We start from the raw sequence: 24,029 nt of genomic DNA, 5'->3' as shown, positions 1-24,029 counted from the left end.
ATGTATAGGGGACTGAACGTGGTTTACGTGCTTAACCCTTTCTCCACTCATCACTGGCCCACTAAAGATTGCTCTCCCTGAGCTGATTTTCTTCTTGTAGAGGAAATATATTTTATTTTTTTACTTCTTTTATACCCTGCCCTTCTCCCCAATGGGATCTCACACTGGCTTACAATGTTCTCCCCTTTTATCCTGACACAAAGCTTATGAGGTAGGTTAAGCCGAGAGTCTAAGCTAGCCCCTAAGGGCTCCCAGCAAGCTTCCATGGCAAAGCGGGCATTCAAACCCAGGTCCTCCAGATACAAGCCTGGAACTCTAACCACTCCACCACAATGTTTCTCAATGAAACGAAACAGGGATCCCATTTCATTCTTCCCCCATCCTCCACCTATAGGAATTGGCTCCAGAATCTGCTGCAAAATAGTAGAGTCCAGTAGCACCTTTAAGACTAGCCAATTTTATTGTAGCATAAGCTTATGAGCATAAACTTATTGTAGCTTATGCTACAATAAAGTTGGTTAGTTTTAAAGGTGTTGCTGGACTCTCTACAATTTTGCAACTACAGACTAACGCGGCTAACTCCTCTGGATCTATGACCATAGAATGCATCTGCTGCACAACTTTTAATTCAGCCTGTAGGTACTCCAACATCACTATGGGAGCTCTTCTGTCCATATAGCAGGATCTTAGAGACCAACAAGATTTTCAGGATGTAAGCTTTCGAGAGTCAGAGCTCCCTTCTTCAGACTTCTTCGAATGTCTGAAGAAGGGAGCTCTGACTCTCGAAAGATACACCCTGAAAATCTCATTGGTCTCTAAGGGCCACTGGACACAACTTCTACTGCAGGCCAAAACAGCTACCCTCCTAAGTCCTGTCCCTATAAAAAGGCATAGCTGTGTTTTCAAAATCAATGAAAAGCAAGACTCAAAGGCTGTTCACAATACTGATCCAATGCACCTCCCCAACCCCTTTGGCTGCTTGCAGTATTTAAAAAAAAAAACATTTCTCTCTCTGCAACCCTCCCCCCTTTTAAATTACCCAGGTGACCAACGCGATAATGAAACACTTTGGCAGTGTTTTGATCCTTCGGATATGATAACAATTAGCACCAGGCAGCACTTATATTAATGCTTTTTTCCAGGGTAATGAAATGCTTATTGAAGAAAGTCTCACTTTCTCTTTTCAAGGGACTTTTGCGGGCACACACAGCAGGGGCTTTGCTGGATCAAGTTCATTCAGTAGCCAGCGTGGGGACAGTAACCAAGGATCATCGCCTGTCCTATTCGCCAATTGCAATTGGCTTTCCCTGCAACTGTGGCTGCCATTTTTCCCTGTTGGGTAGCTAGAGAGGCTTTTTTTTGAAGACTTCTTTAAAAAGTGGTAATTGCTATGGTGAAAGAGACTAGAGCTATAGTGAAAGGCACTTAGGGTTGCTGGTCCCCCCGGTGGGGGCGGGAGATCCCCCATTTCCAGCCTTTGCCCCCCACCACTATTCACCTGGCTGGCAGGGGGGAAAGGTGGGGGAACTGGGCCTCCCAGTGCATGCTCCCTATGTGGCACAATGATGTCACTCTCAGGAATGACATCATTCACAGGCCCTGGAGGTGCTCCTGCACTTCGCACCAGGCTAATTTGGTCCCCCAATAGGCTGATTCTTTAAGAATCAGCCCGCTGAGAAGTGCAGGAGCGCTCCCAGGGTTTATGGGATGACATCACTCCCAGATGTGATGTCATTGCACCACACGAGAAATGCGCATGCGCACAAGGACGTTCAGATGGTGAGTGCTGCCTGCCCTCCTGCCAGGAGGTTAAGGGGACCTGGTAACCCTAAACACAGTGTTTCCCAACTAGGGTTCTATGAGAAATCGTGGGATAAGCAGACATTTGTAAATGCAGGAGCAACTTTTATTGGCACTACAACCATATTAATGACAAACAAACCCACTCCATGCAGTCAAAACTACAGCTACAAATATGTAACTCGCCTCATAGACGCAAGATACAAACATTTAGCTACAGTTTCGATCACCTTTTGGTTCAGAGTAGCCAATAGGAAAATAATTTTACACTTATCAGGTTTCCCTATTTGCTCTCTCAACCAGGGCTTTTTTTCAGTGGGAATGTGGTGGAATGGAGTTCCGGCACCTCTTAAAAATGGTCACATGGCCAATGGCCCCGCCCCCTGATCTCCAGACAGAGGGGAGTTTAGAATGCCCTCCGTGCCAGTGGCAGGGCCACCGGCCATGTGACCATTTTCACTGAGGGTGATTTAAACTTTACAAAACTCCTCCCTTGTTCCAGCTGACCCAAAGTGATGTCATTGTGCGGTCTTGAGTTCTACCACCTCTTTTCCCAGAAAAAAAAGCCCTGCTCTCAACAATGGATCAATAAGTGTGGGGCAGATATTACAATAATAAGTACAATACAGGAGAACATGTTCCAGAGTTTCTATCTCTCGCAGAGCCTAAGTGCATAACCTGTTAGCATATGGCGTTTTATGAAATCTCCCATAAAATATCGCATAAGGTAACACATTAAACAGAGCTAACAAATAAGCTTTGCGATAATGTGGGGCCATTGAACAGGTAAGCTACTCGAAGCAGAAATTTTGAAATATCATGAAAAATTCCAAATATCTCTCAAAATATTTTAGTCACTAAGATTATGTAAGTGCACTCTCTTTCTCTCTCACACAAACACGCACACACATACACACAAGCTCACACATATATAGAATAGAATAGAATAGAATAGAATAGAATAGAATAGAATAGAATAGAATAGAATAGAATAGAATAGAATCATGTGTATGTAACAGCTGTTTACAAATACATTTTCTTGACAATAGTTTAGCAGTAATTGACTTGCATTTCCCACCATCAATTTCTTATGGCCTGTAAACCTTTTCATATGTAGGGATTCCTCAGGATTTGAAAATTTAATTTAGGAGTTCCTTCATGTTAAAAGGTTGGGAAACCCTGGTATAATGGAACAGCACATAAGGTCTCTTTATAAGGAATAGTTTTGTAGTCTATAGCAAGGGTTTTTTTGGTACCACTTTCCTTTTACTACACTGTTTTCTGCCATTGTAATCCAATTTCTGTATTATAGTATGTCATGCCTCAGACAATATCTGTAGTGTATTCCAATTCTGTAATCCTAGTCCTATTACATTGTTTATTGAACATCTTTGCTGTTTGACTAAACGTTTTAAAAAAAATATTTTGTAATCCACCTTGAGTCTCAGTGAGAAAGGTGGCGTATAAATGAAGCAAATGAATGAACAAACACTCTAACGATCTATTGCCACAATGTCTGAATTCCCAACTTTCATTTTTTAAAAAAACAGTTACATTTCAGGGGCCCTGACCTGGATAGCCCAGGTGAGCCTGATCTCATCAGATCTCAGAAGCTAAGCAGCATTGGCCTTGGTTAGTAACTGGATGGGAGACCTCCAGCAAAGACAAGGGCTGTAGAGGCAGGCAATGGCAAATAACCTCTAATAGTCTCTTGCCGTGAAAACCCCACCAGAGGTTGCCATAAGTCAGCTATGACTTGAGTGCACCACAAACACAAGTTTCAAAGAAAGGGGCTGGAGATCTTTTGCAAAAATATAAACTTGGAAATCAGATATAGTGGTAATAGCCCATTAGTACACACATTCACACTAGCAATTTCTAATTTTTAAAAAAGCAGGGAAGCAGGGAGACAGGCTCACTACCTTGGATACAGCTGTGATGAAACCAGTCACACAAACCACATAAAGCAATCACAATTAAATCATTTGTTTCTTTAAAAAAATCATAACATTCGGTTTCCATCTAAGCATGTAAATCACTGTGTCTTTGTTCAGATTAGCAGCATCTTAGCACAGGCTTCATTTTTTGGGGTGGGCGGGAGGAGAGAAACCTATTTGACAGGCACAAATCACATAGACAAGATTATAGACTCGTGTCTGGCCAACATCTTCAAACAGGGTAAGTTCGACTGTCAAAAATGTTCAATATAAAATTCCCAACATCTCTAGTCAATGGGACTATGCTGCTGAAAAAATGTTAAGTAGCTTTGATGAGCCAATGTCCAGCTCAGAGTCCCAAAAGCTGGCAGAGACCAAAATGTGACCCTCAAGTCCGAAAATGTGCCTCCCCCCACACAAGAAGATTCTATATGGGCAGCTGTCTCTAATTAGACAGGACTATAGCGGGAGTACCTTCTTGCTAATAAAGGGTTTGTCTTTCTAGAGAATGCTACTCTTAGAACTCTCCAGAACACTCTCAACTAGCAAGGCAGCTAGTTTATTTCTTCTCTTTCCTATTCAGTTTGCTATAGTTTTATTACTAAAGCTTTTGTTACTCTTAATCAGTTCAATGTCCTAACTGCTGCACAGGCACTCTGCCAACAATGGATACCCTCTCTCAGTTACTGAAAGAGAGGGGAGAACACACACACACACACAAAGATTTTGGAACATCACCACCCTTGGATTTCAAAGTCAGGACAATCACAAATGCCATGCTCAGCTCCTTAGAGGAAATGCAGGATATAAATGTGATAGAGAGAATGGCAGATCAGTTGCAACAAGGCTTAAATTCACATAATTGCAACACATTTGTAAAAACTGTTACAGCAAGAACAGAATCTAGCTGTGTCCAAGGGTTAAACTCAGCCTTCATTGACAAGGGCCACATGAAATAAAACAAAGACCACTTGTTTTATTCTAACATTCTAACATTCTGAATGAGAAGTTGATATACTCTTGCATTTAATATTTAGGGGTCTTTTTTAAAAAATAATAATTATTTCTGTCTTTAAGCAACAGACATGTTTTCTGTTAGATGGATGCTTGCTCTGTGTGTGTGTATTCACAAGCATAGTATTTTGGATGAATATGGGGAAAACTGTACTAACAAGCTTTTTTTTTTTTACAAAAAAAATGTTCACGTGAATTCTGCTTGCAAAGAATACTCCCCCAGACAAGAATTAAAGATCTCTTCATGTATTTCCCTATTAAGTAATCCTGAGGATGGTAATATATGAAATCTTAAATTCTGGTAACTAGGTAAACTGAGGGAAAGTGGAAGAGAAGGAACAGCAATTTAGGGTAGGCTTGTCATTTGTTCGCCCATGGTGCATAAACTCCCACCCTTAGGACCAATATCTCATTCTTAAGAAATTCAAGGTGGGGGAAAAAGTTGTCCAAAAATGGCACTCACATTGATGCTCTAGAAATTCCCTCATGTCTCTATGATCTTTATCATAGAGATTAGGGGTACTTCCTAGAGCTTTGCTCAGAAATTATATCATACATTCCCCAAACTTTACCCTCCCCAGGAATCTCTCTCAAAATCTCCCAGCATTTGCTAAAGCAGTGCTAGCAATCCTGGTTTGGCAAAAACACCAAAATGGAATCCAGCACAAAACCTGTGTTTTCATCGGAGATATACCATTTTAAAAGCAGATGACGTTCCTGCTATGAGTTCTACACTTGTCCCTGGGTTCTCTTGTAAGAAAAATATGTGCACACCCCTCCCTAGTCATTTAGGGTTTTTTCTCCAGATCAGTGGGCAACCCTAAGCAACTCCATATAACAGAACTTCAACTTGAAGAGTGTCAAGAGTTTCCTGCACTGAAATTGCAGGAGGTCATAGTCCCTCTCTATACTGCCTTGGTCAGGCCACACCTGGAGTACTGCATGCAGTTCTGGAGGCCCCACTTCAAAAAGGATGTGGACAAAATCGAGAGGGCACAGAGGAGAGAAATGGGAATGATCAGGGGTCTGGAGACTGGGCCCTACGAGGAAAGGCTGAGGGCCTTGGGAATGTTTAGTTTGGAGAAGAGGTGGTTGAGGAGGGACATGATTGCTCTCTTTAAGTATTTGAAAGGCTGTCATTTGGAGGAGGGCAAGGAGCTGTTCCAGTTGGCAGCAGAGGATAGGACCCAAAGCTTAAATTACGTGCACAAAGGTACTGGCTGGATATTAGGAAAAACTTTTTCACGGTCAGAGTAGTTCAAAGGTGGAATCAGCTGCCTAGGGAGGTGGTGAGCTCCCCTTCGATGACAGTTTTCAAGAAGAGGCTGGATGAATCTTTGTCAGAGATGCTTTAGGCTGATCCTGCACTGGGCAGGGGGTTGGACTAGAAGGTCTGTATGGCCCCTTCCAACTCTGTGATTCTGTGATTCAGTCGCTAAAGCGGCTTCTGTTCCACGTTTACTTACCAAGATTTTCTACAAGTTGTACTGCAGATTGGGGCTGAAATAACAGATAAGAAAGAGAGACTAAAATGATTTTTTTAAAAAAAAACTTCAATGAGAGGGAAAGAAAGAGCAAGTTTGCCAGAAGGGAGAATACTAAACTTGGCGTTTCTCTCCCCATTTGTGATTATATATCGCCACCTAGAGGAATTTCTCACCCACTTTTTGGAAATTTGGGCAGCTGTATTTGGTTTAATAAGCTTATCATGTTCTTCAACACAGAACATGGGCAGGGCGAGATAATTCAAGGTGTCTCAATTAGACAATAGCACAAAATATTTTCCAAGGAGCAGGGCCTTGCCAAATCATAGGACAAGAGTAACCAACACCACTTGGCACTTAATAGTGTTAAAAGCCCCTTCATGTAAGTTACCACAGCAATCCTTACAACAGCCCTATGAGGTAGGCTAGCAGTACCATCACTATCATCATCCCCAAAGGGAAGAGGCTGAAAGTGAGGAGTTTTTGTCTGAGAGCACCCTCACGAGTTAAATGAGAAACAGATAATCTTTTCCCAGTGAGTATCTGCAATTTACCCTGACATGGATGATCCATGCTAGCCCAATCTCATCAGATCTAAGAAGCTAAGCATATTTGGTCCTGGTTAGCCCTTGGATGCGAGATTATTATCAAGGAAGTCTAGGGGTTTCTATGCAGACAGGCAATGGCAAACCACCTCTGTTCATCTCTTGCCTTGAAAACCCTACAGGGTCCTTATAAGTCAGCTGCAACTTGATGGCATCTTACAGACATGCACCAGCAATTTAGGATAACAGGCAAGTTTTTGGGTTTCACAGGATGCTTCTCTAATGAAGACAAGAAGTCCTGAGAGATTCAGAAATGTAGATTAGAGAATTTAAGTGCAAGCAGACAGCCCTGTGTGTGTGGGTTGTGTGCGTATATATTTGTTCCACTTGCCAAGGGTTTAGCAAAGACTGTCCTGATACAATATTATCCAGATCAGCTTGACCCAAGGAAGATTTTTAAAAGAAAACAGCGATAAGCAAATCTCACTTCTTTGTGTTGCTGTATCAAACAGCTCTCTCTCCTTCCATGTGCCTTCTGTTGTGTGCTGAATCTTTAAATTAGAAGCTTCGGAACAGGGCCCTTATCTTTACTTTGATTTACCACATGCCCTTTAAAAATAAACTAGCCACAACATTCATCTATCTCTTTCTCAGCATTCCTGACATTCTTGGTCACGCTAAAACTGTGACCAGGAAAGAGGACAGAGAATTGCATTAGGAACCAGACATCTTGCAAAAGGCTGGGGTAACTAGGGGGTGGGTCTTTGTTGAGAAATTTGCAGAGCTAATGCAGAGATTGTGCATTGGAAGTAATGAGAATAGACACAGACTCCAGTGTAGCTCTGTAAGAATACTTTACTAAAGGATAAAAATAGGGTTTACATTTGGAGAAAAATAATAAATTGCTAAACTGACTATACCTTGCTAGAAAAGTAACTGAGGGCCAAGCTACACATGACGAATGACACTTGAACAGCAAGTGTATTTCTCCCTGTTCACTTGCCCTCCACTCAATCCACTTGCCGTTCAAGTGTCATTCGTCATGTGTAGCTTGGCCCTGAGAAAGAGTGAGAAAGCAACTGAGAAAGCAAGTAACTGACTGAGACAAAGAGCAATAAAACTTCAGTATATAGCATCACTTAATTGCCCTCCCAATAACCAGGTTGCCCAATAGAAAATCCTAAATCTACTTCATTATGCTTAGAGACTCCGATGGCAGGAATCCAAATTCGAGGTATAAGTGGCTACATGCAAATAAATTTACTAATTAAGTAACACAAATCAGTTTAACTCTTCCATGACTGAAATGGGAACACTTGCTAAAATCTCAACAGTTTTGTACCACCCACCCACCGGGTATCCCCACCGCAGATGCACACAGAGCAGACAGACATTCTTGCAACACACACACACACAACACTTCCTCCGCATAAACCCTACTCATCCTAATATGAGACCCAGAATGGTATGCCCATTAAGAGCGCTGGTCTAGAATTTGGGAGATTCAGATTCCAATATTTGCTCTGCCATGAAAACTTGCTGGCTGACCTTGGGCCGGTCCTGCTCAGCAGAACCCAGCTCACAGGGCTGTTGTCAGGGTCAAATGGAGGAGAACAGAACAATATCATCGGCCGCTTCGGGTCTCCATTGGAAAGAAAAGCATACACAGATCATTTACATATATAAAAGTCAGTTTCCGACGTTCAGTCACACTCTGGAGTGATCAAGAAGCAGAACCCCACGTGGGGCTAAGCTACACGGATCGGAGTAGACTTGGTTGGGGTCTTCAGAGACAAGGAGGCAGTGCAGCCCCTATTTCAAAAGGCTTCCCTTCTTGCACCATTTTGCAATCTCTCGTATAATGTGACCCTGACCTGGATAGCCCAAGTGAGCCTGATCTGGTCAGATCTCAAAAGCTAAGCAGGGCCGGCCTTGGTTAGCAGTTGGATGGGAGACCTCCAATAGAGACCAGGGTTGCAGAGCCAGACAATGGCAAACCACCTCTGTTAGTCTCTTGTCTTGAAATCCCCACCAGGGGTTGTTGTCAGTCAGCTATGACTTGAGGGCACTCTCCACCACCACGTGTAACATGAATGAGCACCAAAGTGCTATGCAGTCGCACGACTGAGACAAACAAAAAACTGGTTCCCCGCTCACTAGCCCATTGGCAGGGATTCTGGGGGTAGGGGGCTGCGAGGTGTTTATCTGCAAACTGCACAGCAACATATTGAGAGCCAGTTGGTGCAGTGGATGGAGCGCTGGGCCAGGATCAGGGAGGTTTGAATCCCACTCTTGTCATGGAAGCTTGCTGGGTAACAGCATACCTTGTAAGGTTGTTGTGAGGATAAAAATGAAAAAAAGGTTAGAATGAGGTTGGAATCTGCTTTTGAAACACCTGCCCAGAAATTCTTGGAAAGAAGGGCAGGATAAAGATATATATATATATATATATATACTAAATAAATAAAATGTTGTACTCCTCAGAACTCTTGACAATAGAAGCCTCCAGTATTATGACAAGCACTTTCCTGGTATTAAAAAAAATATGCAGTATACAAAGTTATGAAACCAATAGTCATCACCAGTTTTTTTTTTTTAGAAAAAAACAATTACTTTCAGGAAAAGTCAAAGCAAAACAATCCTTATGCCTTAGCATTGGGTAACTGGACCACCAAGGGTGTGTGTGGGCGGGGGGTGGGGAGGGTGTCTCTTCTTTTCCATTCTCTCTCCAGAAAACATCAGATCAGGCAGCTAAAATTATTACTGCAGCTCTCTTGTAACTGTCACCTGTGGTGGGTATAATTACAGGTTACGGCCGCCAGCACGCCCACCTCGTTCGGCAGTAAAAAGGACCCACGGCTTGCCAAGTCCAGGCACATAATGGAGGAGACAAGCCATCTGACGGGAGCCCAAAAAGAGAGCAGCCAGAGAGACTAATAAAAATGACAGCTTTGAAAGGAAATGATAAAGCTCGGCAGCTTTGGAAAAAAGGCACACACACACACAACCGCGCGAGAGAGCAAATTAGCTGGGAAACACAAGCACCGAGCGCAATTCTCCGGCGCAAGCAGTTTGGATTGTTTTCCTACCCACCGGGCTTGGTTTTTCAGTCTTCCTTCCTTCCTGAAAAATGCTCGCACAAGTTCTTAGACAGCCAAAAGGGTGGGGGTTAAGGGCTAATGAGTCAGAACACAAAGTGTGATTCAAAATTAAATGAAGTTGAGAATAATTCATTTTTAATAACAACAACAACAACATTCGATTTATATACCGTCCTTCAGGACAACTTAATGCCCACTCAGAGCAGTTTAGAAAGTATGTTATCATCATCACCACAACAACAAATACCCTGTGAGGTGGATGGGGCTGAGAGAGCTCCTAGAAGCTGTGACTAGCCCAAGATCACCCAGCTGGCTTCAAGCAGAGGAGTGAGGAATCAAACCTGATTCTCCAGATCAGAGTCCTGCTGTTCTTAACCACTACACCAAACTGGCTCTTTTACATAGGAACTCCTTCCCCCCCCCCCGAGCATCCAGTGAGCAAAGTGCAGACATATGACCCACATTGTCACAAATGGTCAGCTTTTTGCATATGTGGGACGCCACAAGCAGGTGGACTGGGCCATTAGATGTCTCTGAGGCACAGAGAAAGTATCCGTGGATTGGAAATGGCTGGACAGGTGAGAAAAGCACTCCAGGCTCTCTTTGGAGCCACATTTGGCCCAGAGGCCGCCAGATGCCAACCCTTATCCTACGATAATCAGACCCAAAATGATGGATTGTTCTGGTTTCAAACTAGAATCTGGGAGACCCAGGTTCGAATCCCCACTCTGCCATGGAAGCTTGTTGGGTGACCTTGAGCCAATCACATACTCTCACCCTAACCTACCTCACACGGTTGTTGTGAGGATAAAACGGGAAAGAAATGAATTATATCAGCTACTTCAGATCCCCATTGGGGAGCAAAGGAAGATATAAATGAAATAAAATTAATGTCAAACCACTCTGATGCAGTTCAGAAAATCAAAAGTGGTTCCGTGTCAGTTTTTTTCAAACCTGCTGATTTTTAGATCTTGTCTATTTTGAGAAAAAGAGATATCTTCCCCTATTTGTACCAGGCCTGGTGGTTTCATATAAATAAATTTCATCAGGACCCCAAAACCTTGCCTGTTCCCTATCTAATACACAGCTTGGCCTCTGTGCTTTCCTTCTGACAGAAGGAAGTTTTTTAAAAAAAAATAAGGCAGTTGAATACCTCCTTTTCATATTGCTCAGATTACAGTAATTGCATTAAGAAAACTGTAATTTCATTAAATGGCCTAATTACCATTAATATTCAGCAAACTGTCAATAGAAGGGGTAATTATGCCGGAGAAAAATCATAAGCAGAATGTGCAACGATGCATAATTCCGCACAACAGCCATTCAACACTCAAAATTAACCTTAAAATATTTTTAAAATATGAATTACCCAGTGGTGGCAATTAGCTGCCATCAAGTCAGATGAACTTCCAGGACCGGAGCTACTGTGATGGGCTTGATAGGGAAATTAAAAGGACAATCGAAAGTAGCATCCCTGATCTCCGTGGCCTCAACGGCTGATTGAGAGATTATATTTTTCTAGTGCACATTTTTTGTTTGATATTTTCTGCTGGTACAGAAGGTAATTCTGGTAAGAAAGGCTAGGCGTTATTTTGAACCCCAGACTGGCCGCCCATTATAGAGTCATACTCGAGCAGATTTCCTAGCCATTACTCTGTGTTAGAGAAACAATGAAGCAGCCATCCAAACTACAAAATCAGAAACTCTGCACTTGACTCAGAGCTAAACTACAAGAGACGAATTACACGAGGATGCTCACATGAAGGGAGTCACAATGTTAGCCAGGAACTGAGTTTTAAGACAGTTCAGAAGGCTCTGTCAATTTCCTCTTTCCACAGAGCCGCAAAGATCCCTCCTCAGGGAGGTTGTTTATTTCCTCTTCGCCTCCGAGAAGGGGAGGTGAAACTCACAGAATCTTCGGGAGGCGGAGAGGAAATAAACAAACCCTCTTAGGAGTGATCTTTGCTGGCTCTGTAGAGTAGGGAAATTGATAAAGCCTTCCGATCTGTGTTTTAAAACTCAGCTTCCCGGCTAACATTGCAACTCCCTTCATGTGCGCATCCTCGTGTAATTCATCTCTTGTAGCTTAGCTCTCACAGATGGGTGGTTTCCTGTAGGGAAGGGGAAGCTTTGAGGGACATACAGAACTGCTTAAAATGGAATCTATTCATTTTTATCCCTCTGGCCTGCTATTGTCTATCCTACCTGGCAGCAACCCCTCAAAGCCACAAGGAGAGGTGTGTAACTCTTGCATATCTTGCTATAATAATTCTTCAAGACTCTCACCACATTTTTACACGATGCAGTTTCGAATGGTTGCAATGTGAAGGGGGGGGCTTCTTCACCCTGTCCCCTCGTGGCATTTTCTCACTGACAAACACCACACACCTACACATGTACATAGAGGTGTTTGGGAAAGACACAGGCCCCCATGTCTCTCTCCCTCCCTTCCAACTGCAGCTTCAAAGAACCACATCATTAAAAAGACAACCTGACAGAGCCTTCTGATCTGTCTTTTAAAACTCAGCTTCCCGGCTAACATTGCGACTCCTTTCACATGGGCATCCTCGTGTAATTCGTCTCTTGTAGTTTAGCTCACAGCCTAACTCACTCAAACAAGGGTGTTAGGAGGATAAAATGGAAGACAGGAATAGGAAGTAAGCCACTTTGGGTTCCCACTGAGGAAAAAAGGCTGAGTATAAACACAGTAAAGCAAAGAAGAAATAAAACTACGCTGCAGATATGAAGTGGTATTTTCAGCACCCTGCTTTGAGGAGGAAAGATCAAGATGGTTAGCCGTGTCAGTCTGCCTGTAGCAGTAGAAACAAGCAAGAATCCAGTAGCAGCTATAAGACTAACAAAATTTTTGGTAGGGCATGAGTTTTTGGGAGTCACAGCTCACTTCTTCAAATTCTCCAGGTAGCTGAAGAAGTGAGCTGTGGCTCACGGAAGCTCATACCCTACCACAAATTTTGTTAGTCTTATAGGTGTTACTGGACTCTTGCTCTTTTCCACTCTTAAGGAGGAGAGGCATTTTCGATGAAATGCAGCAAGCAGGGTGTTTCCAAATCCTGCTGCTGTAAAAACAACACATTGGCCTTTACCCTTCGCGATGTTCCACAAGCAGCTTGCAATACAGGACAGGGGTCTGGTATTCACATGTCTGAAAGTCAAAACTCCCCGGTAAGAGTTTCTAAAGTGCCTCTGTGGATTCCAGCCAAGGTTTTCACTATCCCCAAGTCTGTATGAATGAGAGAAGGCTTTGAAATGGGAGTGTAAAGCAGGGGGAGGGGTGCTTTGGCAGCTAGTTTTTGCTGACTAGCTTTTTTCTCCCAATTATTGCTGCTGCCAAGTGAAGTTAGAACTGGCAGGAGCTGCAGGGCCAGTAAAGATGAGGGCGGCATCAGTTTCTGCATAGTGGCACACCCGAAGATGCTCAAGCCGGAGGGTACGGTTCATTTATAGCCCAAAAGGTAGGTTTTGCTGGATCCTGGAGCTGGAATGGAAACGGTCTAATTGGCTGACCCTCCTAAATCAATCCAGAATTGTTTCCCAGTTGGCCAACCTTCCACCATGCTCTCCATTCACTGAAGGAAGGGGATGGGTCATAATTTTGGACTAACCACACTTTCTGTCACAGCTTGGAAGCTAAGCAGAATCAGCCATGGTTACTACTTGGATGGGGGACCACCAAAGAAGACGGGAGTGGCTATGCAGAGGGAGGCAATGGCAAATCACCTCCATTCTTCTCTTGCCTAGGATGTCCCACAGATGAGATCGCCATGAGATGGTTACAACTCAACAGCATGGGTGGCCCAGGCTAGCTCAATCTCATCAGATCTCAATAGCTAAACAGGATTGGCCTTGGTTTGTACTTGGATGGGAGACCAACAAGTATGGCTGCTATGCAGAGGCAGGCAAAAGCCAACCACTTCTTACCACCCGTTGCCTTGAAAACCCTACAGGGGTCACCATACGTTGGCTATAACTTGATAGCACTTCACTTGTTGTGATCTGCCCTGAGCCTGCTGGTGTGAGGAGGGCGGAGTATAAATTGAATAAATTAAATTAAAGCACGTTTTATGCAAGCAGGGAGTTATGCTGGCTGTTCCCCTAGTTAGGCTGAATGAGGAAAAACGATGTTTGGAGAGGAGGCTGAAATGTTTCAAGAAAACCATTCAGTCACTGCAGACTGCAGGAATGGATGGGCAAGACTGAGTAAATGTTTATTTAAAATAACCCCCCCCCAGCTCCTTGCACTTAGAAAACCAGCCTGTTAAGAGAAGGCAAAGCTTCCCCAGACAGGCTGATTTTCTGATTTTAGGGATTTTTTTTAATGAAAAGACATTACAATTCTAAGAACCCCTTAAACTAGCAGCCTGAAGCAATCTCAGTAAGAACCAAATTGAGAGCAATGATTTCAAAATTTGTGGACTCTTTTGAAGGAAATTAAGTGGGTTTGCCTGTTTTTGTGCTCAAGTTGCATCATTTATTTTGGTAGACATCAAGAGGCATGGGGAACTGTGTGAGGCAAGGAAGCGCCACATATTGGAATTTGTATCCTGAGTTCTTCTGTATCGAAGTTTGCCAGGCATTCCCTGTGCAGTTTCAAACCTACTTTCCTAGCCATGAGGACTAGAAATGTGATTTCGATATTTATTCACATATTTGCTCAGTAACTTTCATGGTGCACCCAGTTTAATACCAGGCAGATCTTCTATGCTTGGCTAGAATCATGCAATGCACACAATCCTAGTTCCAACTCAGGCACAAAGTGAACAGTGACCCCACCATTGTGGTGCGCTTTCATATACCCCCTACATGTCAGAGTGGAGCGAGGGTCTTCAAAAAGCCATCCTTGTACTGAAATCATACTTCTCTTTTCCGTTTTGACTTTACAGCTTCTTCCTCCTGAAGCTGTATCAGAAGATCCATCTCATGCAATAAGGTCTAGAAATGCCACCAGGCCAAGATCATACATGGCTCCTGTACATGAAATTTCCCCAAACCCGGGAGAGCTATTTTTTTTTAATCAAAGCAAAAACTGGAACTGAGGTTTTTGCAACACATTATCAATGAAATGTTGCAAATGGTAAATACATTTATATCCAAGTCAAGGAATCTACAACAAATAAAACAGCAAGTTTCATAAGGCTTCAGTATCACTCTGAGATTCTATATAAATAGAAATAGCTACGACACAGCAACACTCACTCTAGTTGGTCATGCTATCAAAAAAAAAAATCATTATGCTCTGACATCATACCAAGAGCTAAGCTACATGAGAATAATTACACGAAGACGCTCAAGTGAAGAGAAAGTCAATGTTAGACTGGAAGCATAGCTTGAATTTCACCTCTTTCTACAGAGCCGGCAAAGACCACGCCTCAGAGGGTTTGTTAGTTCCCTCTTTGCCTCCCCAAAACCTCTGTCAATTATTAACAAACCCTCTGAGAAATGATCTTTGCAGGCTCTGTAGCCAGAGATTAAATTCAAACTATGCTTCCCGGCTAACACTGTGTCTCTCTTTACTTGAGCTTCCTTGTGTAATTTGTCTCATGTAATTTAGCTCTGAAAAGCAGAACACAGAAAAGAGATAGGTAAATGAAGGGGAGAGGCTATACAGGTGGGGTCTGGCTCAGTCCTTGGTGAGCTGAAGTAATTAGGCTACAAAAAAGATACAACTTGGATTTCACCTTCAAGCCGTGAATTCAGCAGAGGCACTGAGAGCCAGTGAAAACTCCCGCACATATAAGCCATGCAGAAATCTACACAAGACACACTCCACGCTCTCTGAACCCCTCAGCACACTTCCCTAGGTTTTACCAAAACTCTTTTATAATACACTGAATTCCATGCAATGACACCCACTCACCACAAATGCGATTACGCTCCTGACTGGAGACTCCCAGAGAAAGCAGCTTCGGAGAAACTGTATCGTGTTCCATATTGCCATGGTGATTTTTTTCACCCGTTCTACGTTTCTCGATAAGATCTGATGGAGGTGAGGAAAGGGGGTAGATTTAGGGGGAAAAATAAACCAAAGCTTACGTTCCTAAGAAAAAAAGACCATCAAACTATAGGTGGTTACTACAGCTCCCAAGTTCAACAAGCTGTAGTAACTCATTGAATCTTTTGCCCCCTCATTTCCCTGGTTAAACAGTGAGCTTGAGCAGGAGCTGCTACCAGGTTATAGGCTCTTAATCGGCTCACAAATGGTAAAAATAACAAATAAAAGCACCCATACGTTAACTCTCTGCACTTTCAGTAATTTACTTATAAATAACCCAGCATGTGAATAAAGAAGCAAATGGAAGTTTCTTGCTCATTCTTGTCACGTGCAGTCTACCAGCAACATCTGAAAGCAAACAGTGGCTTTCCATTTCACCTCTCTCTCTCCACATTCAGCACTGCTCAAATCAAGCTGCTATGCCCACAATCCACAAAAAGATAAGGCTTGCCCCGCCCAATTACCAGCATACCTTCTTTGAAAACTTGCGGTTGTCTTCCAGAAACCGCCTCTCACGTGGAGTAAAGGTTCTGATACTGGCTTTCACCTGAGAGAATGAACACAATTGACCAATGGATATTAGTGTCTACTAGGGTTGTCAGGTGTCTGCTTGTAGCAGGCAAGCCCCACCAATCATCCTCTGTGCCAGTATGTCACTTCTGCATGCAAGATGGAATCGACAATGGGTAGCTCTATGAATCGCCATGGTAAAACTATAGAGGTTACCATAGAGTTTCCGGCAATTCCTAGAGCTACCCACCGTTTGACATGACTGCTGTCATATGCCCCTCCCCAACCTCGCCCCCCTGTACTAATTGCCAGGCTTAGCATGGCAACACTGGTGTCTACACATGGAAACTCAGCGTTGTATTCAAGGGCCAAGCTCAGCACGATGCTGGAATTCTGTGACTGGAACATTACACATCATTTGGCCTTTAAAAACAATAATGGGGCGGGGGGGGGGGGCGTCTAAAACTGAGCAACAAGCAAGGGAAATTCTTCCTCTCTGCTCCCCATATTGGGCCTGTCTTTTTCCCCTACCAGGGCTTTAAGCAGATCAGACGGGCTTTTCTTGATCAGGGGGGAAAAATACAAGGGAAGAGAAAAAGTTAAAGTGCTCTTCCCCAGCACTACTTCCCTAAACCAAACTGAAACTCCATCCACACGGTTGCTTCTTAGGGCCAAATTTCACGTTTGGAGTTCTTCTAACCCAGCATATGGTTACCAACCTCCAGGTGAGGCTGGAGTTCTCTGGGAATTATAACTGATCTCCAGGCTACAGAGATCAGTTCCACTGAAGGAAATAGCAGCTTTGGAGAGTGGACTCCATGGCATTGCATTCCTGCTCAGCTTCCCCCCCACTTTCCCAATACTCCATCCCTCCAGAGGTTCCACTCCCCAAATCTCCAGGTGTTGCCCAAGCCTGAATTGGCAACCCAAGTATCACACATTCAGCCCTAAATATCCTTTCTGGATTCTTCCAACATCCTAAACAGCAGGCCTTTCCCTGAAGGGGACATCAGGACAGAAATCAACTTTTCTCCGATCTATAGAAACATAGATGCATAGAGCTGGAAGGGTTCCCAAGGGTCATCTAGTCCTACCTTCTGCACAACATAAGAAATTCACAGCTACCTCCCCCCACCTCTATGCTCAGAGCAAGGCAAAAAAAACCCTCCAGGATCCTTGCGCAATCTGTCCTGGAGGAAAATTCCTTCCTGACCCCAAAGGGGCAACCGGCATTAACCTGGGCATATAAGAAAGGGACATTGGAGAGCCAAGCCCCACCTCATCCCTTTCTGCCCTCCTTCTTACGATCCGCCTAAAGTCTTACTGAGTCATAGAATCAGCATTTAAGCCTCTGCTTAAAAACCTGCAAAGAAAGAGCGCCCATCTCCTCTCAAGGGAGTCTGTTCCACTGAGCAACTGCTCTATCAGTTCTTCATAATGTTTAGCCAAAAACTCTTCTAATTTTAATTTATTATATTAGATTTTTAGTCCGCCCTCCCCGCCAGGAGGGCTCAGAGCAGAGTACAACACTTCAATGTACATAAATACAGTTAAAAACAGATAAAACAGTATACAAATAACATTAAAACAACTTTATACAATACAGCTTCTCTTCAGATGGCGATGATAAAATACTGCTTTTCAAGCCCTGGCTCATATGTGGGGTGGTGGACAGATCTTTAGTGTGGCCAGTGGGGGCCCAACCTAGCCTCCACCATATGCCTGGCGGAACATCTCTGTCTTACAGGTCAGACGAAAAGATAATAAATCCCGCCGGGCCCTGGTTTCCTCAGACAGAGAGTTCCACCAGGTCAGTGCCAGGACCGAAAAGGCCCTGGCTCTGGTCGAGGCCAGGCGGGCCTCCCTTGGGCCAGGGACCACCAACAGTTGTTTATTTGTTGAATGAAGCATCCTCTGGGGTACATATGGGGAGAGGCGGTCCTGCAGATATGCTGGGCCCAGTCTGCATAGAGATTTATAGGTCAACACCAAAACCTTGAACCAGACCTGGTACTCAACTGGTAACCAGTGCAGCTGGTGTAGTATAGGTGTTATATGTTCCATAATTGGGACGCTTGCAATTACTCATACAGCTGCATTTTGGACCAGCTGTAGCCTCCGGATCAGGCCCAGGGGAAGCCCTGCGTAGAGCGAGTTGCAGTAGTCTAATCTAGAGGTGACTTTTGCTTGGATCACTACAGTTAAGTCATGAGTTGATAGGTTGGGGACAAGCTGTCAGGCCTGTCTTAGATAGAAAAATGAAGACTGGGCAACCACTGCGACCTGTGCCTCTATAGTCAGGGAGGCATCCAGGACCACCCCCAGGCTCCTAACTCTCTAAACCAGCGCAAGTAGCGCTCCATCAAGAGCGGGGAGCCGGAATCCCGTGCCCATGGCCCCCAGACCCACATGCAGGGCTCCATCTTCGTAGGATTTAATTTCAACCGACTCTGCTTCAACCACCCAGTCACAGCTTCGAAGGCACGCTCCAAGACATCTGGGGCAGAGTCGGGCCAGCCGTCCATCATCAGATATAGTTGGGTGTCAACTGGTTCTGGTCCTGGTCCAATCCTCTGGGGCAAGACAAAGCAACTCCACTCCATCCTCTATGTGACAGCCCTTCAAATACTTGAAAGTGGCTATCATACATTTGTGTTGGCTTGTGTTGTAGATTCTGTGGGCACGTTATCTTTTAACTTGTATTTGTGGTCATATTTTGTAAAAAAAAAAAAAGTGGAACGAAAAGAGATATATATTTAATTAAACCACTAACTGCCTCACATACCTAGAAGAGAAATGGGTACAAGCACTTTAACGCTCTCAGACTTACAGGATTAAATAAGACATCGAGTTCCATGTGGATCAGTCCTTTCGAAGGAAGTTCCAAGTCTTTATTCTTCAAAACATAGCAGCTTTGCTGTCCATTTCTTATCTGGAATTAAACACGGAATGGGACAAGGATTTGATAAAAAAAATTGTTCACTTACATTTACATAAACCAGATTTCTTAAAAAATACAAGGAAATTCCAGAAATAGGAATGAAAATTTCATTCAACTTTTTTTAAAAATAAATCATTTAAACATTAATAAGCACCCAAGGATGCTCAAGTGGGGGGGGGGGGTTGAATGGGAGATCTCCTAATGAAGCAAGAGACGTGGTGGCACCCCTAAGCAAACCAGCCTGTGCATTTCAGGTTTTTTTAAAAAATATGTATGTACATCCAGACCTATTTGCACTGTTCTCGGATCCTGACCTTAAGGTGTGTGACATCCATTCACAGAACCAAGGGATGTTCCTCATGTGCAACAGAATGATGTGGCCGAGTGCAGAAGTGGCAGAAAGGACTGTACCACCTCAAGCTGAGGGTGAATGGTTACATTTTTAAAACCTCTTCTATATTAGTATTTCCCCATAAATGGAAAACCAGCTGAGTTAAATCCTCTTCCCTTGATGTTCTCGTGCTTTTATTTTGGGGGAGTTTTGTTACAATCACCCCACTTGCTGTCTGAAGTGGTACAGTCCCTCCCACCATCTCAGATCTCTACCACATTTTGTTCCATTTGGAAGCTAGGCTTCATCCTGCATTCGGTGGGATTTAAGAGAAATCAAACAGATTGAGCCCTAAATGGCTGGGGGCGGATGGAACTACAAAAATTAGAGATTAAAAAGTATTAGGGCTTATCCTAACGATATAGTTGCTATTCTGTTATTGCAGAAAGAATGAAACACTCATCCGCCAGACAGTAAAATATGCCATGGAATCTAGACAGTCAACAGAAAATCATTAGAGCCAGCTATTTAAATCTGTAAACAGCTCTTTCCTTTCCAAATAGCAAGGGGGCAGGGAAGCCAAATAACTCACAAAGCAAAATTACAACCCCAAATCATTGTAGAAATGGACTATTCCCACCTCGCTCAGATCGACTAGCTAAAGCCTACACAGAATTTGAATAACCCTAATTAGAAAAAAAAATACAAGTGATTTTTTTTTTAAAAAGGACAGATCTTCATTCCCTCGAACATCTTTGTATGTAGAATTTCAGATGTGCTTGCAAGTTTTAATTTGTCCACTCACCTTTGCGGGGTTAAAAATCTACGGGGAAAAAAGTCATTTCCCAACCAATTTACAGACTGTTTGGCTCCTCACTAAGGTGTCTTTTGTTTTTAAAAAGTGACAGAAAAAATGCACATATTATCCACGGTAGGCTAAGTATTGATTAAACATTTGGCCTTTTTTTTTTTTTAGGCTGAAGACCAGCTAATTTTGAACAGAAGTGACAATAAAAGCTGTCACTTACCAAAAAGCTCCATTTGGGGAACAAAAACATTCAGAGATTTAAAAGGTAACAGAGGAGATTTGAGGGCATGGAACTATAGCCACATTTAAAGGAGCTATTGATGAACCTGGATGAAATTTAGTACAGTCTACAGATGGAGAGAAAGCAAGGGAAAGGTCATTTGCTTGCTGAATTTAGGGTTGCCAACTCCAGGTTGGGAAAGTCCTGGAAATTTGGGGAGAGGGGCCTCAGTAGGGTAAAATGCCATAGAGTTAAGCTTCCAAAGCTGCCATTTTCTCTAGTGGAAATAATCTCTGCAGTCTGGAAATCAGTTGTTAAGTCCAGATCTCCAGGTCTAGGGTTGCCAGCCTCCAGGTAGTCACTGGAGATCTCCTGGAATTACAACTGGTCTCCAGGCCACAGAGATCAGTTCACCTGGAGAAAATGGCTACTTTGGGGGGTGGACTCTATGGAATTATGCCATGCCAAGGTGTTTTCCCTCCCCAAACCCCTCTTTCTCCAGGTTTCACCCCCCCCCCAGATCTCCAGGAATTTTCCAATTTGGATCTGGCAACCCTATCTAGGCCCCATCTGGAGGTTGGAAACCTTATTAATGGTCACTCCATTTCCTGCATACTAAAATATGTTGTTTGAATACTCCATGGGTAGGATTCCAGCTAACAGGATATACTGTGCTGCTATTATTCACCCTCCAGGAGCCCTGTACACAAGTTATAGTGCATCCACATTTGTTATGTGCCATCAAGTCACCTCCAATCTATGGTGACTATGAATGAAAGACCTCCAAAATGTCCTATTGTTAACAGACTTGCTCAGATCTTGCAGAATCTAATACAATACACATACAACCAGCATCTGATTTTCCTTTATACAAGCATTAGGTAATTCTCATGTTATATCCATCACATATATTACATATGTGCAGGGCTCATTTTGAGGGGGAACATGCAGGAACGCTGTTCCGGGAGTTCCCCAAAGAAGTCACATGACAGGTGGCCCCACTCACCTGACTCTCAGCTATTTGGGGCCGGTTTTGGCCTGGATTGGGGACGAAACGGCACGGATTGGTGGTGGATCTGACAGGTGGTGGATCACTCTTCCACTCAGCAGCAGCCTGATCCTGACCATTTTGGACCCCTTTTTGGCCATTTTCAGCCCCTTTTTGCCATTTTGGGTCCAATTTCGGCCCTGAATGGCCACGATTGGGTCCAAATCAGCCAGGATAGGTGATGTCAGGGGGTGTGGCACATGCAAATCAGTTATGCTAATGACACACTTCCGGTGATGTCAAGGCGTGGCATATGCTAATGAGTTATGCTAATGAGTTCCTCCAGCTTTTTCTACGAAATGACCCCTGCATTTGTGTGATTTAAACCCCACATTTACCCCAGTAAAGTAAACACATGCTGGCCCTTCCTTACAAACAGATGCACACAAAGGATATGCATTCATTCGCTGTAATGTGTGAACACTTCACTCTTTGAATGGGAAAATCCCAGTGAATTATCACAATAATGCAAATAGTAAAGAATCCAGTAGCACCTTTAAGACTAACCCACTTTTGAGAACTACCGTTTCTTTTTCTACAATATCTATTTTACTTAGAGATAGAGCGCTTGGAGGTAGGAGGGGCAGGCAAACACTCAACACAGTGACAGTCTTTAAAGACATACTCTTCAGATACAATGGTATCTAAAGATAGCAGTTGAAAGCAAGCCAGAGCAGGTATCACCACAGGTATTGACAGAGTAATACAATCAAATCAACCCTCCCAGCAGCCAACACACACATTCACTTAAATGCTTGATGGACAAGTTAAAAAAAATCTATTCTCCTAGGAGATGGAACAGGAGGGATGCCTTATGAAGGACGGCATTTTGCAGTCTTGGTGCCGCCACCAAAGAGGCCCGGTCCCATATTGAACTTCTGTGAAAATGCAACTGATAATCTCTATGCAAGTGTTCAAAACGGGCCCACAAAGAACACTCTAATGGAGTCATGACTTTCCAAGAATGAAAAAATCAACTATGTTTTAGGACCGGGAAATGTGCAAAAAACCCTCTTTCAGTTCAATGGTTATTCAGATGGGCATTTTCATTCTGTATCATGGCAAATGAGCCAGTGCATGGTTGGAGTTTTGAAGAAGGCAAATCACTGCTCTTTATGAAAATGTATTTATTTATTTTATTTGAGAGCCAGTTTGGTGTAGTGGTTAAGAGTGCGGGACTCTAATCTGGAGAACCAGGTTTGATTCCCCACTCCTCCACTTGAAGCCAGCTGGGTGACTTTGGGTCAGTCACAGCTTCTCGGAGCTCTCTCAGCCCCACCCACCTCACAGGGTGTTTGTTGTTATGGAGATAATAATAGCATACTTTGTAAACCGCTCTGAGTGGGCATTAAGTTGTCCTGAAGGGTGGTATATACATCAAATATTATTATATTATTATTATTTTATTCAACTTATACCCCACTCTCAGGGCAGCTTACAACAGAAAATATACAATTAAAACATAAAAATATAAGGTTGTTTTGTGGATAACATAGAGGAAGGGAAAGAACCATGTATGCTACCCTGAACTCATTGGATGAAGTGTAAAACAAAAGGTACTAACCAAACAACAGCATGGGGTAGAAATATACATTTCAAATCTCTCCTCAATGGCACTGAACAATGGACTAATTCTTACTTCATCTCAACCCCTTAACTTGTGATAATAATACTAACCAAGCTGTTAAAAGGATCACCAAGATAACGTGCATGAAAACACTTTAAAACATATGAGATGTTGAGAATTATTGGCATGGTGATTTCACAGTTGGAACCAATGCCATTATATCGGCATCCCTATGGGACATCAAGTCTCACCTAAAAGCATGCCAGATTTCTCTAGGATTAATGGATCTATCGGCTCAACAGAACAAAAAACATCCAAGAAAAAAAATAGATGTGCAGGAGTATAGACACTGCTATGGACAGCCAATGCTAAACCTATTAAGCAGCAACCTTACTGACCACTTGAGAATTTTAATGAAATCGGAAGCGTCGGAGATGGATACAGTACAGGATGCCAAAGAGACAGAGCCCTTTTGGAACAGAGGCTGGCTTCCCTTGCTGTCTCAAAGAAAAATTGCCTACTGACTTCTCCCCCACCTTCCCTCTAATTACATTTTGGAAGGTTCCAGATGCAAGTCATACACAAAACGCAATTTCAGCAGATGACATGACGCAAAACAGCAAACATCCAGGCCCTATGTCATCTCCTGGCAAGCAAGACAGCATCCAAGAGCACAGAGACTGCACTGGTTAATCTTCCGTGTTGCTTTCTGA

At 43.3% G+C, this 24,029-nt stretch overlaps 1 protein-coding gene across 2 annotated transcripts in view; it reads right to left on the bottom strand.

Annotated features, from left to right (window-relative positions):
- The window catches only part of MCTP2 (multiple C2 and transmembrane domain containing 2), a 161,103-nt gene that overhangs the window by 45,556 nt on the left and 91,518 nt on the right, over window positions 1–24,029 (bottom strand). For both annotated transcript variants that reach the window (XM_055002760.1, XM_055002761.1), the window contains 3 exons: window positions 19,232–19,333; window positions 16,364–16,438; window positions 15,757–15,876 (listed from right to left, as the gene is read on the bottom strand). In XM_055002760.1, the coding sequence (XP_054858735.1) occupies window positions 15,757–15,876; window positions 16,364–16,438; window positions 19,232–19,333 (297 nt within the window). The remainder of the gene's footprint in view (window positions 1–15,756; window positions 15,877–16,363; window positions 16,439–19,231; window positions 19,334–24,029) is intronic.

Source organism: Eublepharis macularius, chromosome 18 (genome assembly GCF_028583425.1).
Source record: "Eublepharis macularius isolate TG4126 chromosome 18, MPM_Emac_v1.0, whole genome shotgun sequence".
Lineage (NCBI taxonomy): Eukaryota > Metazoa > Chordata > Lepidosauria > Squamata > Eublepharidae > Eublepharis > Eublepharis macularius.
Note: the sequence above shows the minus strand (reverse complement) of the source record. Positions and strands in the feature narration are given on the sequence as shown.